Source organism: Gracilinanus agilis, chromosome 1 (genome assembly GCF_016433145.1).
Source record: "Gracilinanus agilis isolate LMUSP501 chromosome 1, AgileGrace, whole genome shotgun sequence".
NCBI classification, from domain to species: domain Eukaryota; kingdom Metazoa; phylum Chordata; class Mammalia; order Didelphimorphia; family Didelphidae; genus Gracilinanus; species Gracilinanus agilis.
Window position 1 is genome coordinate 99,786,720 of NC_058130.1, and position 17,062 is coordinate 99,803,781.

At 44.2% G+C, this 17,062-nt stretch overlaps 1 protein-coding gene across 3 annotated transcripts in view; it reads left to right on the forward strand.

Moving 5' to 3' along the window:
* Positions 1–17,062, forward strand: part of PFKFB4 (6-phosphofructo-2-kinase/fructose-2,6-biphosphatase 4) — a 66,836-nt gene that overhangs the window by 38,164 nt on the left and 11,610 nt on the right. For 2 of the 3 annotated variants that reach the window (XM_044683936.1, XM_044684001.1), the window contains exons 6-13: positions 211–267; positions 939–1,060; positions 3,316–3,523; positions 9,293–9,439; positions 9,923–10,027; positions 12,393–12,522; positions 12,716–12,778; positions 15,254–15,318. In XM_044683936.1, the coding sequence (XP_044539871.1) occupies positions 211–267; positions 939–1,060; positions 3,316–3,523; positions 9,293–9,439; positions 9,923–10,027; positions 12,393–12,522; positions 12,716–12,778; positions 15,254–15,318 (897 nt within the window). Of the gene's footprint in view, positions 1–109; positions 268–938; positions 1,061–3,315; positions 3,524–9,292; positions 9,440–9,922; positions 10,028–12,392; positions 12,523–12,715; positions 12,779–15,253; positions 15,319–17,062 lie in introns of those variants that run through there. The other variant, XM_044684060.1, reaches the window with a different exon arrangement.

Genomic DNA, 17,062 nt, shown 5'->3' on the forward strand with positions numbered 1-17,062 from the left:
TTCCTAAGACTTAGTTTAGTCTGTGGGAGAGGGGCTTCCCCGCTGCTCTCTGAGGGCCGGGGTGGGTAAGGGGTGCCCTGGGGGTGGCAGATTGCTCTACACTGGAAGGTGTTGTCTCATCCCATAACTCCCGTAGCTCATGCTGTCCCTTTTCTGTCTTGCTTTCTTCCCCTCTCGGGGGTTCTGAATTCCTCCGATTTGAGGCTGCAGACCTTCTTTGTCGAATCCATCTGCGTGGACCCCGATGTCATCGCTGCCAACATCGTGGTGAGTGACCCCGGGGAAGAAAGGAGGCTTCTCTGCCCTGCTTCTGGTCCCCACTTCCTGCCCACCATAACCGGCGGCTGGCATTGGGAGAAGGCTTAGACCTTCCTGGGAATGCCGCTTACGTCAGGAGAAAGGAGGGTGGAGGCATCTGGGCGGCTCATGGACAGAGAGCCAGGCTTAATTAATTACTTATTTTTAATGTTCCCTCCATGGTTACATGATTCATGTTGTCTCCCCCACTTCGTCCCTCCTCCCTCCTGGAGCAGACAAGCAGTCCCCCTGGGTTACACACACACACACACACACACACACACACACACACACACACACACACACACACACACACACGTTTGTGTATATATATATTATCATGCGAAGTAGGTAAGTTTTCAGCGCCACTCTGGCCCTCCCTTTCTAAACTCTCTCTGGGTCCTTTTCCCCGGCCGTCTCCGGATGTCCAGTGCGGCTTCCCGGCCAGCTCTCCCCCGACCTTGGCTCCCTCCCTGCCATTCCTCCTTCTCCTTGCAGACATTGACATAATGGGAGAGTCTGTTCCTCCCAAGGGCTGAGGCAGGCTGTGCGGGCAGCCCCTCTGGCTGCCTCTCCTTCACTGCTTCCTTCCTCTCAGGGACGCCGGCCTCTTCACTGGCCCTTTCCTCTGTTTCCCGTAGCAAGTGAAGCTTGGCAGTCCCGACTACATCGACTGCGGGAATGACGAAGCCACGGAAGACTTCATGAACCGGATTGAGTGCTACAAGAACTCCTACGAGACACTGGATGAAAATTTCGATAAGTAAGTGTCGCCGGGGCTGCGCCCAGGAAGTTCAGCACCTGCCTGTTGATGGGGTTGGGAAGAGGCCCTTTCTTCCTCCTATCCTGGCCCATCTCCCCCCTCAGTCCTAGCCGAGGCAAGTCTCCTTTCTCAACTACTCAGAAAAAAATATATAACAGCTTTCCTTTATTATTTAGAACTTAAAGGTTTACAAAGAGCTTTATCCTCACTATAACCCTGGAAGATAAATGCTATTATTATCCCCAATTTTACAGAGGAGGAAACGGAGGCAGTGACTTGCTCAGGGTCACACCACTAGTAATGTATGAGTCAGGTTTGAACTCAGGACTTCCTTAGTCAGCATTTACCGATAGATGCCTGGAGGAAAGGGTGGAGGTGGGAGGAGACTTGTCAGAATCCTGTTGAAATCACCTTTCCTGATCATGCTGTGAACACCAGCTTAGTGGATCTCTGCCTAAGCCCCAGTGAGCAGCGCCTGATCCCCCCTCACTGCCTGCCCTGGATGATTCCCAGCAGCACCCTGAACTTCCTGGGGTGTCCTTTGCTGAGGGCTGCATCTGCTGATCTGGACTCTTGGGAAAAAATGGAACCAGCGTGGCCCGTTTACGGCCGGGCTCATCCCCCTGCCTGCGCCCCCAGTTTTGGTAGGGATGGAGACTAAAAGAGAGTCTGGTCCTGTGTGCATGAGAGGGATCGCAGGCGTAGAAAGGGAGAGCCAGAGAGAGCAAAAAGAAGAGGAAGGAGATTTGGGTTTGGGCTCATCCCTCCTCCAGGGTGCTCAGAAGGGCCTGGGGCCGGGCCAGGGACCTCCCTCTGTGCACTGGGTTCCCTGCAGATGGGCCACCAGCCTTTCCCCGAAACCATCTTCTTCCATTCCCCTCCCAGCGAATAGCCAAAGCCAGTGTAAGCTCGCAGAAGGCTTCAGTGAGAGGCTCAGGGCAGCCTCCACATGGACGTGTCCAATAGGCTGGGTCTCCTCTGTAGAAGGGAGGACCAAGGACTGAGAGAGAGGATCCAGGGTGCGAAGGGGCTGGACGCAGGCTCAGGAAGATGTGCCTACTCACTGTGTGACTTTAGAGAAGTCATTTTCCTTCTCTCTATCTTAGTTTCCTCATCTGTAAAAGGAAGGCATTGGGGACAGCAAGGTGGCTTAGTGGATAGAGAGCCAGACCTAGAGTTGGGGAATCCCTGGTTCAAATCTGACCTCAGACTCTTCCTAGCTGTGTGACCGTGGGCAAGTCACTTGCCCTCCTTGCCTCACCCTTGCTGTTTTTCTGCCTTGGAAGTGATACTTAATATTAATTCTAAGACAGAAAGAAAAAAGGAACACAACAGACTCGATGGCTGCTAAGGTCACTTCCAGTCCTGAAATTACGTTCCTGTGACCTAAAAAAAACTCAGTGGGGGGATGCTGGGAATGATGCCTGCCATCCTGGCTGGGTTCTTTCTAGATGGATGGTGGTAAAAATGGCTTCTTGGTTTGTCTCACAGATAAGGCAGGAGATAAAGGGCTCGCCAGGGACAAAGAGCCCTGGGAGAGTGAATACTTGGGCCAGAATCACTTGGCCTTTGGTTTTAGGAAAAGTCAATGAAACGCCTCTAAAGTTGGCTCCATGGGCTGGAGACTGTGGCTCTGCAGGTCAGCTTATTTGTCACAAGTGGTGTGTAAGCACGACCTTTAGTGACACTAGACACGAGAGAGCACACATGTGTGAGCCGCGTCTGATCCCACCAGCCTCACTGTGGCCACCTACGTCCCATCCTCTGTCGACTAACAAACCAGACTTTTTGTAAAGGAAGTGTGTGCCTCCGGCAAGATAATGCTGGGCGCTAGAATGGGTCCACAAATAACTAAGAACTTGTTTGTAATGTCATTTTGTATTTGAGCTGGTGGAGTTTGTGCTGAAAGCCAGAGCTGTCCTCATGAGGCTCTCTTTCCATTTTTCTTTTTTTTCCCCTGTCTCTTCCTCCTCTCTCTCTCTCTCTCTCTCTCTCTCTCTCTCCCATTTCTCTACCTTTCTCTTCTGCTCCAATTTCTTCTCCCCCTGCTGTCTCCCCTTCTTTGTAAGTCTCTCCCCTCCTTCATTTCCCTGTCTCCTTCTCTCCTTGTCTCTGCCTCTCCCTTCCCCTTTCCCTTTCTCTCTACCTCTTTCTCTCTCTCCCCTGTTTCTCCTTCCTCTTCATTTGGCTCTCTCTGGCTCTCCCTTTCTACTTCCCGTCCTCCTTTCCCTCCCTCCCTCCTCTGTGGGGGAAAGGGATCTCTCCTACATTAAGATCATGGATGTGGGACGGAGTTACCTGGTAAATCGAGTGATGGACCATATTCAGAGTCGGATTGTTTACTACCTCATGAACATCCACGTGACCCCTCGATCCATCTACCTGTGTCGGCACGGAGAAAGTGAACTGAATGTCCTAGGAAGGATCGGTGGGGACCCGGGACTGTCCCTCAGGGGCAAGGAGGTGAGTTCGCCTTCCGCTTACTGTTTATAAAGTGCTTTACGCCTATTTTCTCATCACAACTGCCCTGAGAGGCGAGTCAGGAAGTAAGGAATTTGGGGAGAGGAGGAAACTGAATCTAAGAGAGGCGAAGTGACTGACCTAAGGTCATCGCACAAATAGTGGGATTCCTGAGCCAAGAAACACTCCTGTGGGTTTGTGTATCTGCACTGCAGAATCTTTCCCACCAAGCTTCCCTCCCTGGAGCCCAGCTGGACCAGGCTCAAGTAGATGGTAAAGATTTTGTGCAGGAAGTTGTAGGGGTGGGAATTGATGGAGAATTTCCCTGCTTCTGTGAGCAGTAGAACCTCCGAGGTGGGCAGAGACCCATTTCTATGTGTTTCTTTGCATGTAATCTGCATCTGAGTTAACACAGGTTGGACTGGGATGGGCCTTGCAGCCCCCTCCTCAGACATGCACACTGCTCTGTATCTCACCGAGGTTTCCCTGAATCCCTGGGATCCTCAGTTCTCATCACCACTCTGGCTCCCTGGATGTTTTCCTGAGGCAAATTTGTCCTATCTGGGAAGTTGGTCACTTAGCAAGTATTTATGAAGCTCAGACTGGAGACAGCCACCACTCTAGGCCCTGGAGAGACAATGACAAAAATAAAGCAGTCCTTGCCTTGCATTCTTTTAAAGAAACATGGTGTCCCAAAAGTTTTAGTGCAGGTTTAAGTTTTAGTAACCCCAAAACTATAAATGCTACAAACTTACCAATATATCATTTCAAAATCTTACCTATTTAATTCACTGGATTGGGACAGGAGATCCTCTTGCTTGGCCATCTCAGTAACCAGTATAACTCCATTAGACTTTCTTTTCTGGAGTCACCTCATTACTATCATATATACTTTATTTTATTTTTAAATATTTTTCCATGGTTACATAGTTTGTTATCTCTCCTTCCCCTCTTCCCTCCCCATTCCCAGAGCTGACAAGCAATTCCACTGGGTTTTACGTGTGTTATCACTTCATACCTGTTTATATATTATTCACTTTTCTAATAGAGTAATCTTTTAAAAACCAAAACCCCACATCCTATACCCATATAAATGGTAAATTTATAAGTGATAAATCATGTGTTTTCCCTCTGCATTTCTTCTCCCATTGTTCTTTCTCATAAGTCCCTCAGGATTGTCCTGGATTGTTGCATTGCTACTATAGTAGCAAAGTCGATTACATATTATCTTCCAACAAAGTTTCAATTTCTGTGTACAATGTTTTACTGGTTCTACTCATTTCCCTCCTCATCAGTTCATGGAGGTCTTCCCAGTTTTTATAGAAGTTAAGCAGTTCATCATTCCTTACAGCACAACAGTATTCCATTACCATCATATACCACTATTTGTTCAGCCATTCCCCAATCGAGGGACACCTCCTCATTTTCCAATTTTTTGCCACCACAAAGAGCATCTGTGAATATTTTTGTACAAACATTTTTCATTATTAATCTCTTTGGGGTACAAATCTATTAACAGTATTACTGGATCAACGGGTATGCATTCTTTTAAAGCCCTTTGGGCATAATTCCAAATTGCCTTCCAGAATGGTTGGATCAGTTCACAACTTCCCTGGCCATGCATTAGTGTCCCAGTTTTGCCACATCCCCTCCAACATCTATTATTTTCCTTTACCGTCATATTGGCCAATCTGCTAGGTGTGAGGTGGTACCTCAGAGTTGTTTTGATTTGCATTTCTCAAATCAGGAGGGATTTAGAACACTTTTTCATGTAATTATTGATAGTTTTGATATCTTCATCTGAAAACTGCCTATTCATATCCCTTGACCACTTGTCAGTTGGAGAATGACTTGATTTCTGTAAATTTGACTTAGCTACTTATAAATTTGAGAAATTAGATCTTTATCAGAGATTATTGTTACAAAATTTTTCTTCCAGTTTGTTGATTCCCTTCTAATTTTGGTTGCATTGGTTTTGTTTGTACAAAACCTTCTTAATTTAATATAATCAAAATTATTCATTTTACATCTTGTAATGTTCTTTATCTCTTCCCTGGTCTTAAATTCCTTCTTTTCTCATAGATCTGACAGGTATAATATTCTATGTTCACCTAATTTATTTATGATTTCCCTCTTTATATTTAAGTCATTTATCCATTTTGAATTTATCTTGGTATAGGGTGTGAGATATTGATCTAAACCTAATTTTTCCCATACTGTTTTCTAATTTTCTCAGTTTTTGACAAATAGAGGGTTCTTGTCCCAAAAGTGGGGATCTTTGGGTTTATCAAATACTAGCTTAGTTATTTGTCCTATCTATTCCATTAATCCAACCTTCTATCTCTTACCCAGTATCATATTGTTTTGATGATCACTGCTTTATAGTACAGTTTAAGATCAGGTACTGTAAGGCCACCATCCTTCACATTTTTTTCCATTGGTTCCCTTGATATTCTTGATCTTTTGTTCTTCCAGATGAACTTTGTTTTAATTTTTCTAATTCTATAAAAAAAATGTTATTTGGTAGTTTGATAGGTATGGCACTGAATAAGTAACTTAATTTAGGTAGGATTGTCTTTGTTGTTATATTAGCTCATCCTATCCATGAGCAATTAATTTTTTCCAATTGTTTAGTATATTGTCTAGATTGATTTTAAATGGGGTTTCTCTTTCTAACTCTTGCTGCTGTTGGAAATTTATAAAAATGTTTTGTTGGAAATATATAAAAATGCTGATGATTTATGTGGATTAATTTTGTATCTTGCAATTTTGCTAAAATTATTAATTATTTCCACTATCTTTTTAGTTGATTTTCTCAGATTCTCTAGATATACCATCATGTCATCTGCAAAGAGTGATAGTTTAGTTTCCTCATTGTCCACTTTGATCCCTTCAATTTCTTTTTCTTCTCTAATTGCTACTGCTAGCATTTCTAGTACAATATTAAATAGGAGTGGTGATAATGGGCTTCCCTGTTTTTTCAGAATGGCTTCTAATTTATCCCCATTGCAGATGATACTTGCTCATGGTTTTAAATAAATACTGCTTATTATTTTGAGAAAAGGCCCTTTTATTCCTATACTTTCTAGTGTTTCCAATATGAATGGGTATTATATTCTGTCAAAGGCTTTTTCTGCATCTATTGAGATAATCATGTGTTTATATGCTCAATTAGGTGGATGATTTTCCTAATATTGAACCAGATTTGCATTCCTGGTATAATCCCACCTGGTCATAGTGAATAATTCTTGTGATAAGTTGCTGTAGTCTTTTTGCTAGTATTTTATTTAAATTTTTTGCATTTATGTTGATTAATGAGATTGGGCTATAGTTTTCTTTCTTGTATTTAATTTTATAAAGCTAAAACCTCATTGTTTTGAATGATTTTGAGGTTCAGATTACAAACGCAGTCCTTTCTGTCATTGAGCAGCAGCCCATAAGTTTTTACCAAGTTTGAAAATTGACTAAAGCATAAAAATGCCAATTATATTGAATTTTAGTAAAAACATTTCAAAAACTTGTATAATTAGCATTTCAAAAGAAGTTATTAAAGCTTAAAGCAGCATTAAGACTTTTGGGACACCTTTTATAAACAAATATAAGATTCAGGATAGAGAATGATCCCATGACTTCATTAGGGAGCTCCCAACTGAGAAAACTCTCATCAGTACAAGTTCTCAGATTCTCTGCAATTTGTAGCCTTAGAGAGTTATCAAAAATATTTAGAGGTTAAGTAATTCACCTGGTTTTACATGGCCAGTCTGGTTTAGAAATAGGACTTGGAATCAAGGCCTTCCTGACAATTTTTTTAATTATATAATTTTCAAACCTTTATTTTCTGTCTTAGAATCAATACCAAGTATCAATTCCAAGCCAGAAGAGCACTAAGGGCTAGACAGTTGGGGTCAAGAGACTTGCCCAGGTTTAAACACAGTTAAGAACTGTCAGAATCCAGATTTGAACCCAGGACCTCCCATCTCCAGGCCTAGCTTTCTATCTCCTGAGCCACCTAGTTGCCCCAACACCTTCCTCACCTTGAGGCTGGCTCTCTCTACCTCTCTGTACAAAATATATACAAAATAAATATAAGGAAATATTTTGGGAAAGATACTTGTAGCTCATGGGGTCACGAAGATGTGGACATGACAGGACACACACTAGTTGCCCGAAGGATCATGAAAGGGCCCTGGAACCAATTGGATATTGGAAGTGAAGGAATTAGGAAACAGGAATCACTAAAAGGTTGTAAATCTGGGAGCGACTGAAAGGAAGGTAGTACCTTGGCCAGAAATAAGAAAGTTTGGAGGAAGGTGGGTTTGGGCAGGGTGGGAAGGATAATGAATTCTGTTTTAGAGACATCGAGTTTGAGATGTCTCTGAGGTATCCGATTCAGAATGTCCAAGAGGCAGCCGGAGATGCAGGAGTGGAGCTCGGGAAAGGGGCTGGGGCTAAGCGTATTCATTTGTGAGTCATCTGTATCGGTGACGATAACTGAACATACAGGAACTGAGCTGATGAAGGCACTGAAAGAGAAGTTAGGGGCTGAGCTATGGATGATGATCCAGCAAAGGAGACCCAGGAATGGTCAGAGAGGTAGAAGGAAACTGAGAGAGCAGGGGAAAAAACAAAAAGTCCAGCTGGGAAAGAGTATTCAAGAAGGAGGAAAGCATGTTACATGCCAAAGATTAAAAAGGCTCCTGCATCTGGCAAGAAAATCATTGGTAATTTTTTTTGTTTTGTTTTTGTTTTTTGTTTTTTTTTTAACCCTTAACTTCTGTGTATTGACTTATAGGTGGAAGAGTGGTAAGGGTAGGCAATGGGGGTCAAGTGACTTACCCAGGGTCACACAGCTGGGAAGTGTCTGAGGCCGGATTTGAACCTAGGACCTCCCGTCTCTAGGCCTGGCTCTCAATCCACTGAGCTACCCAGCTGCCCCCAGATCATTGGTAATTTTAGAAAGATTTCAGTTGAGTGATGTAGTCTGAATCCAGATGGCAAGAGATTGAGAAGTGAGTGAGAGGAGAGGAGGTGGAGGCAATGGCTGTAAACAGGTTGATTTTGTTTTTTAAGGAACTTGGCTGTGAAAGGGATGAGAATTAGAGAGCAACAGTCTGAGGGAATGGTAGGGCAAAGTGAGGGAAGGTCTTGGTCCCTAATTGATAGTGGTAAATTAAGCTTGGGGGGTAAACCAGACTTGGTATTAAGACATAAAGCAGCAGGAGGAAGCTGGGTGGTTCAGCAGATCAAGAGCCAGGCCTGGAGTTGGGAGGTCCTGGGTTCAAACCTGACCTTAGACACTTCCTAGCTGGGTGACCCTAGGCAAGTCATTTAACCCCCCACTGCCTAGCCCTTACCATTTTTATCTTGGAACCAATACACAATATTGATTCTGATAGACATTAAGGGGTTAAAAATGGGGGAGGAATGGACATTAAGTAGTCAAGACTCCCTTAAGGAATTCACTAAGTCCCTCTTGTAGTTCATCCCAACACCAGAACCACCGATCTTCATGTGGGGCCATCCAGAAGACAGGACCGCTCAGAATTTGGACTGGTCAGGATCAGATAGGGATGGTCTGCCACATGGACCCACATGAGAGGCAGGGTTGTTTTGGTTAAGACAAGAGGGACCCGTTTTCATGTTTTATGAAATGCAGGTGTAGGGAGGCTGGGACTTCTGATCACGGGGTTTCCACTTTGTGGGGAATTCAGGGGTTCCTGGAAGAAAGGCAAGTCCAGCATGGCTGAGCCTGATTTTGCTTTGTGCCCTCAGTTTGCTAAGAACTTGGCCCAGTTCATCAATGATCAGAACATCAAAGATCTGAAGGTTTGGACTAGTCAGATGAAGAGGACCATCCAGACCGCGGAGGCCCTGGGCGTCCCCTATGAGCAGTGGAAGGTTCTGAATGAAATCGATGCAGTAAGTCACCCCCATCAGCCACACACCCCACCCACAAGGGAAGATGCAGGGAATCTAGGTGCTGTCTATAGCTGGCCTGTGGATCAGGGCTGGCATGGAAAAGGACAGATGTCCATCTCTGGATAGTGCCCTGGGAGAGGTCCCCAACACTGAGCCGCCATAGGTCAGGCCCCTTATCACCTCTCCCCTACACCATGAAATCAGTGAATAGAGAGCCAGACCTGGAAGCAGGAGGTCCTGGGTTCAAAACTCTCCTCAGACATTTTATAACTGGGTGACCCTGGGCAAGCCACCAAATTCCTGAGGCCTAGCCCTTACTGCTCTTCTGCCTTAGAACTGTTATCTAGTATTGATTCTAAGATGGAAGGCAAGAGTTTAAAAAAAAGTCTATGGAGTATTTCCTGTTACATATGAGAGGACTATGGTTTGGATCTCTGCTTGTCATGGGTGATAAAGCTGGTGCCTTCTGGTTTTGTCTTCAAGGGTGTATGTGAAGAAATGACTTATGAAGAAATTCAAGAGCATCACCCTATGGAATTTGCCCTTCGGGATCAAGACAAGTATCGGTACCGGTACCCAAAGGGAGAGGTATGTGTCCTTGCCCCAAATCTAGGACTTCCCTCTTGCCTTTGTGAGCCCCGGTTTGGCTGGAGGGAAGAGAAGAGGGTTTGTTCCATAGCATCATCACCAGGTCAAAGCTGCTTTAACCTTCTGTGGTGTCATGGACCCCTTCAGCCCTCTGGTGGAGCCTGTGGATCCCTCCTCAGTGATGTTCTCAAGGCATGAGACCAAATACCTGGGATTACAAAAGGAATGAATTATATTGAACTGGAGCTGCTAAAATATTAGAAAATCAAGTTCACGGTCCTTAAGATAAAAGTCTCTAAACTAGCTAAAGCTCTTCACTCTGGTCTGGAGTCTCTGCTTATCTCTGGCCTTGGACATAAGTGAAAGGATTAGTGACCCACCCAGTGACCCCTGGGTCATCTTGACCACCATTAGTGAAGCCCATTCCCTCCTAAGCAGGGATCTCTCAGGAGAGCAGCCTGGCCTTTATCCATACCTGACCAAGGACTGAGATCACTGCCTGAGTTGGGGGGATGCTCTGACTCTAGGAGGAATTCCCAGGCCCCTATGAAAACTCTGGCCACTGGAATGCCCTTGGGGATACTTTCCAGTGTGGGAGAAGTACCCACATCAGCCTGATTCACTTCCATGCACTTAGGACCTTGCTCTCTCCCTTAGAGGAGGTGAACTTGATCCCAGAAAAACACCCAGAGAATTGCGCCTGCTCTGGGGGCTGCTTTAAGGTTATTTGGTCGCCTCTCCCCTGGCAGGTGACCATCACCGCTGCCACTGTCCTGAGCTCTGGATTAACCTGATGTGGCTGCTGCCCCCTTCTGGTCCATAGGAATGGTCCAGACTCAGTGTGGAAAATTGATTTGCTTGATTAGGTGTATTTGGATTTTGTTTTTCTTTTTTCTTTTCTTTCCAGAAAGGAAGGATTGAAGGGTGAGAGAGAACAGGGATAGAGTACTCCCCCCAAAAAAAGGAAAAGAAAAAAGAGGGCCATTGAGGTATCGATATTTTTTTAATGCAGAGAAGAGAACAGAAGGAAAGCCAGAAAGAAGCAGAATCAGGAAAGGCACTTTTGAAAGTGCCTTTTTATAACTAAAAAGAAAAATAAGCCCTACATAGTAGAGATCTGAAGTTTCACATGTTTTCCTCTTTTTCTGATCTGCTCTACTTCTGCTCTGATCTGTCATGCAAATGCTCATTTCATTTGGTGTATATTAAGTTCAGAATAAAAAATTGAAATAAAAAAAAATGTAAGGGATGGAGCTTCCCAAACCTCAGCTAGGGGTTCAACAAGACAGAACATTTGAGAAAGGACAAGTCTGGAAATCCTTCTTGACCAATGCTAATTAACCCTCTGTATCTCATCTAGAAAGGCTCTAAACAGTGTCACCAAAGAGCCCTGGATGCATTTAGGTTTCTTGGAGTTATCATTCAATGAAGTCTACAATAGTCTTCTGGGCCCAGAATCATTTGATTGGTCCAGAACTCTTTCATGGAATCGGTCTCTTGTCATCCAAAAGCAGATACAATTATTTTTGCCCCCATATCAGCAGGGGTTTCCTGAGGACCTACAGTCTGAGGCCACAGTTATTAAAACTGCAGATAACAACAACTCCATTTGGATAGCTAATGTATGCCTTGCAAAAGCAAGAGTTCTTAACCTAGAGTCCATGAACTTTTTATTATTTTGACAACTGTTTAATTCAGTATAATTGGTCTCTTTTCTAATCCTGTGTGTTTTATTTTATCTAACAACATTATCTGAGAAAAGGGTCTATGGGCTTCACCAGACCTCCAGAGGGGTCCATAACACACACACATACACACACACACACACACACAAAACACACACACACATGTTTCAGAACTTCTGATCTAAAAAAGATATTAATGGTGGGGCAGCTAGGAGGCTTAGTAGATAGAAAGCCAGGTCTGGAAACAAGAAGTCTTGGGTTCAAATATGACCTCAGATGCTTCCTAGCTGTGTGACCAAGAGCAAGTTACTTATTCCCAATTGCCTAGTCCTTAACTACTCTTCTGCCTTGGAACCAACACAGTACTGATTCTGAGACAAAAGATAAGGAAAGAGAGACAGACAAATAGACAGACAGGGTTGCAGGGGGGGCAGGGGGAAGAGAGACAGACAGAGACAGAGACAGAAAGAGAGTGAGAGAGACAGACAGAGAGAGGAGAGAAGGGCAGGCAGAGTTAAAGACATCATTTTCAGGACTCTGGCATAGGGTAGAGGTGTGTCCTCACTTCCCTTATTTGCACTGGATCCTGGCCCCCCTCCCTCTACATCCCATGCCATCCTGTTGCTCCCTTGCAAGAAATGAATCTGTCCCCTCTCCTCAGCTCTCCTATTCTCTTTCAGTCTTATGAAGACCTTGTGCAGAGACTGGAGCCAGTAATTATGGAACTTGAGAGGCAGGAGAATGTCCTGGTGATCTGTCACCAAGCTGTGATGCGCTGCCTGCTTGCCTACTTTCTAGACAAGACTGCAGGTATGAGGCCCAAGATGGTGCTGTCCAACCCTGGAGCCTCCTGGGATGTCTTTGGGTCTTTGGCCATCAGGAACAGGAGATTTGCTTATGGTGGGCTTTGGATAAAGGCTTTCCAGTAGAAGTTGTCTGTGATTTGGGACAAATCCGTTTTTCTGTGATATAACTAACTTTTCTCCCCATTTGCGTTTCTTAGAAGAGCTGCCTTATCTCAAGTGCCCGCTGCATACGGTTTTAAAGCTAACGCCAGTTGCCTACGGTAAGAAAGGAGGCCTGCTCCTTACCCCCCAGCTCGGTCCCTTGACCCTAATGTGTGCTGTGATCTTGGCTTTTGGTGGCAACCCCCTTGTAAGCCAGACACACGGCCAGTTTTTCTCTGCGCAACCTTACTCTTTCTTTTTCTTCTCCCTGTCCAGTTGGTTTTCACAAGTAATTTCACAGCTTTAAGTGGCATCTTAGGAGCTAGTTCCCATGAGTCTGGTTGGAAAGAGGCATTTCTGGTCATTTTTGTGAGTCCACAAGTGGAGTGCCAGCTACCCCAGGGGAAAAGCTGGAGCACCAACCCTTCCATCATGTCCACTCTGGCTTCTGTTCAAAAATAGCAAGCCAGTTTTTACTTTCATGCTTTGAAAGATTTCACTGGGGCAGATTTTCCCTCTGGTGATAGACGCCACCACATAGCAGGGGTTGCTGTGGCCGAAACATCAATCATGAGGTAGCTTATCTTCCCTTGATCAGTCCCTTCCAATTGAACTAGACTCACCAGATCCTCTGAGGACAGACCAGACGCATTCTGTCCTCTGGCACATCCTCAAAGCTTTTCTTTCTGGTCTCGTAGCACCTGCCAGAGCTTAAGTTATATCAGAAGAGTCTTCAAGAACCTAGAGGAATTAAACCATATTGAGTCTATCCTGTCATATTGCCTGAAGTCTTAGGGAGATAGAGAACATGGGTTGCAAAATGAAAAATAACCATTATTTTAAATTATATCTACATGTTATTGCAGAAAAATATCCAATTTTTTAAAATTAAATTAACAAATAACCAAATTGGAGGCATCAGAGGGTAGTGAAAAGAACACAAGAATCTCAGGTCTTGGGTTAGAATCCTGTCTCTTATGCTTATTATCTATGGGATGTTAGGTGAATCACCGGCCTTTCCTGGGCCTCACTTTCCTCATCTGAAAAATGAGGAAGCTGATGATCTCTAAGGTACCTTCCAGCTTTAAAACTTATTATTTTAATATTGTCAGTTATACTAAGGACTTGATTCTGGTAGAGTCAAACAGGCACTGGCTCTGGAGTCCAAGGACCTACGTTCAAATCTTTTCTCTGATGTTTTCTAGTCACTGGTAACTCGTAATTATACAATTCTTTCCAAAAGCGATTATACTTTTCAAAGCACTTAATGTAAATGACTCATTTGTTCCTCATAATACCAGAAGAAATGAGATTTACCAGTGAAAAAGCCAAGGCAGGGACAGTGAGGTGGCTCAGTAGATAGAGAGCCAGGGCTGGAGACAGAAAGTAAGGATTTTAAAAAGGAAAAGCTGATATAGAGAGTGATTTAAATGACTTACCCATGAACACATGACTGGTAAAAAGACCAGTAAAACTTTGTGAGAGCACGTATGTGTCCCATTCATCTTTCTCCCCAACAACAAACAAGAATGAAGAATCTGAGATGTCTCCTAGTAGACAAGAAATTTATAAAAGGGACCTAAGGAGATTTCCCAAGGTTACTGTTTATGTAGGAAGTTTCATTTATGAAAATTTCATTTAAGTTTCAAATGAAAAGGAAAAAGAATGATCATGTCCCATTGATTCCAGTATTCACTGCCTTCTGTTCCAAAGATTTGGCTTTTAGAGCAAATGGCATGTGGCCCCTGTTATTGATTCTGTGTGCTGGCTGGGTATTTATTGGTCTTGTGTGGAATATTTATTTTAGCTCCTCTGTAAAAGGGAGTCACACACACACACACACACACACACACACACACACAGAGTTCCCACACAAATGTCTTCCTAAGCTGTCATGCTTTGGTGAGGGCCCAAGGAAGCCCCAGCTTAAGATGAAGAGCACTTCTCTTATTTGAGGTACAGCCACCAATTTTGCAATTATAATTGGAAGAGAATTAGCTGATCCCATTCAACCCTGAGTAATGTCGAATTTGAGAAATGCAGGAAAGTGGGGGAAGAGTGTAACATGAGCTTGCAGCTGGTACAGCTGGTCTAGCTGCTTCTCAGCCCTGCTTTGAGGAAATCTCCCACCACTAAAGTAGCTTCAGATGTCATTCCCTTTAGATGAATTCAGCAGACATTTAAGAGCCTACTGTGTGCAAAACCTCATTGGGGTTGGCACTGGGGGGGTGACTAAAATAGATGTGATATCTGCCCTTGTGGAATTTAGGGAGTAGAATGGACTGGTTGAATAGAGAGATTATTCACATACTCAGATAAGAACATATTATGTATAAACAATAGGTCTAGAGTATTATGGGGAGATTTAAGGGTGGGAAATTGCTGGGAGTATCAGAACACTTCACAGAGTGTTGATTGATGGCAACAGAGTGGATGTTAAAGGCAAGCAGATGAGATCACCAATGGGGAGGATATGGAGAAGAGAAACAAGAACCAAGGACAGGCTTGGAGGGGAGGGCAGTATCTAAGTATAAAAGGAGGGAAAGGATCCTGTGCTTTGCATCCATTTAATTTGCTTCGTCTTGGATCCACAGGTTGTAAGCTGGAGTCCATATTCCTGAATGTTGAAGCTGTGAACACACACAGAGAGAGACCAGAGGTAGGAGCGGGCCCACTATTCATCAATAATTATTCATTGACTACTGAGTGCCAGAGACTGCAGAAGGAACTGAAGTCACAGATTCAAAAATCAAGCCAGCCCCTTCCTCCTGGAGCTTAGATTCTCCATCGTCAGTGGGAAGCATGCCAGGATCCTCCGCTTAGCCCCTTTGTTTTCCCTCGAGTCTCCGCCAGTTTCTGACCCAGAAGTCGATCCCCCAGTCAGGGCTGGCATGAGACAATCTCAAGAATGTAGAAAACAATTTCGAGTCAGTGTCAGAACACCCTGACACACCAGTGCCCAGCTGGAGCCAGCGTAAAATAGCTAATAATAGCTAATATTTGTGTAGCTTTTACTATGTGCCAGGCACTGTACTAAGCACTAAATTTATAATTATTTATCTCATTTGATCCTCTTAACCACCCTGGGAAGAAGTGCTATTATTATTATTACCCCTATTTTACACATGAAGAAACTGAGGCAAACAAAAATGAAGTGCTTTGCCCAGGGCACACAGCTAATGTGTGTCCTATCTGAGGTAAAATTTGAACTCAGGTCTTCCTGACCCTAGGCCCAGCACTTTATCCCCTGTACCACCTAGCTGCTGGCAGCTGCTGGTTTTTATTGTGCCCAGAGCTGGTACTGTGCCTAAGAGGCTTTATAACAGAGTGGCTTTCTGAACATTATGTCTACCTTTGGTGGGTGATTTGCACAGAGAATTCCTATCAGGGCTGGCTGTCCCCAAGATGTTGTACATATCCAGGGTGTATCCCTTTACTCAGGTTGGTAGTTTTGCTTAAAACAATTATTTGTCAGTTATTTTTTACATCAGTGTCACTCCCTGGTGTTTCCTAACCTGTCTTCCCTGCCCCTGTGCAATAAGATAGCCAAGCAAACAAATCAGCATGCTGGCTCTGCCTGACAGTGTGTGCCTCATTCAGCATGAATGGTCCACCACTTGTCTGTTGACCCGACTGGCACTTAAAGGTCAAAGCCCTAAGGACACCCCATATTAGAAGTTGGATGAACTGGATTGGCCAGAGGAGGCAGCCCACTATGGATGCTCTAACACTAGCGCCTGCAAAGCCCTGCTCTGGAGAGCTGCCCATTAGAGCCTGCCAGCCCTTGTCCTGACTGCCCTGCACCCTGTGCTCAGGACTGTAGCGGGGAGTCTGGTCAGAGTTCCACATCTCCTGGAATCAGGTATGCCTATGACAAAGGAGAATTACTCTGTCCTTCTCCAGGGGAGTTGGATGATGATGATGATAAAAGTAGTTCCCGTTTCTAGAGCACAAACCCCATTATTGCCTCATTTTATCTGACAACAACTCTGGGAGTCTGGGAAGGCGTGTATTTTTATCCCTAGTTTACATAGGAGGAAAGAGCCTGAGAAAAGTTAAATAACTCTTAATACTGAGGTTTTTTTTCCCCACTAGCCCATGGGAGGCCATCGCCAGAGCAGAGGAATGTTTTTGGTTGGAGGAAAGAGTTAAATGAGCTCCAATGGGACAGAGCTAGCTCTTAGAGCTGATTTTTAGCATTTGTCAACTTGACCTCCAGAAATGACTTTAGATGATGGTTTTAGGAGTCTGTTCTAATTTCTTAAAGCTTCTTTGAAGACTGTGCAGGCACCTTGACTCTGACCTGCATGGTGGAAGAGGCTAGTCATGAGACACAAAAGAAAAGACCATTTATGCAGAAAAGTAGTGCATGTGGGCTTTGTTTTCAAAGTGACCCAAGAGAT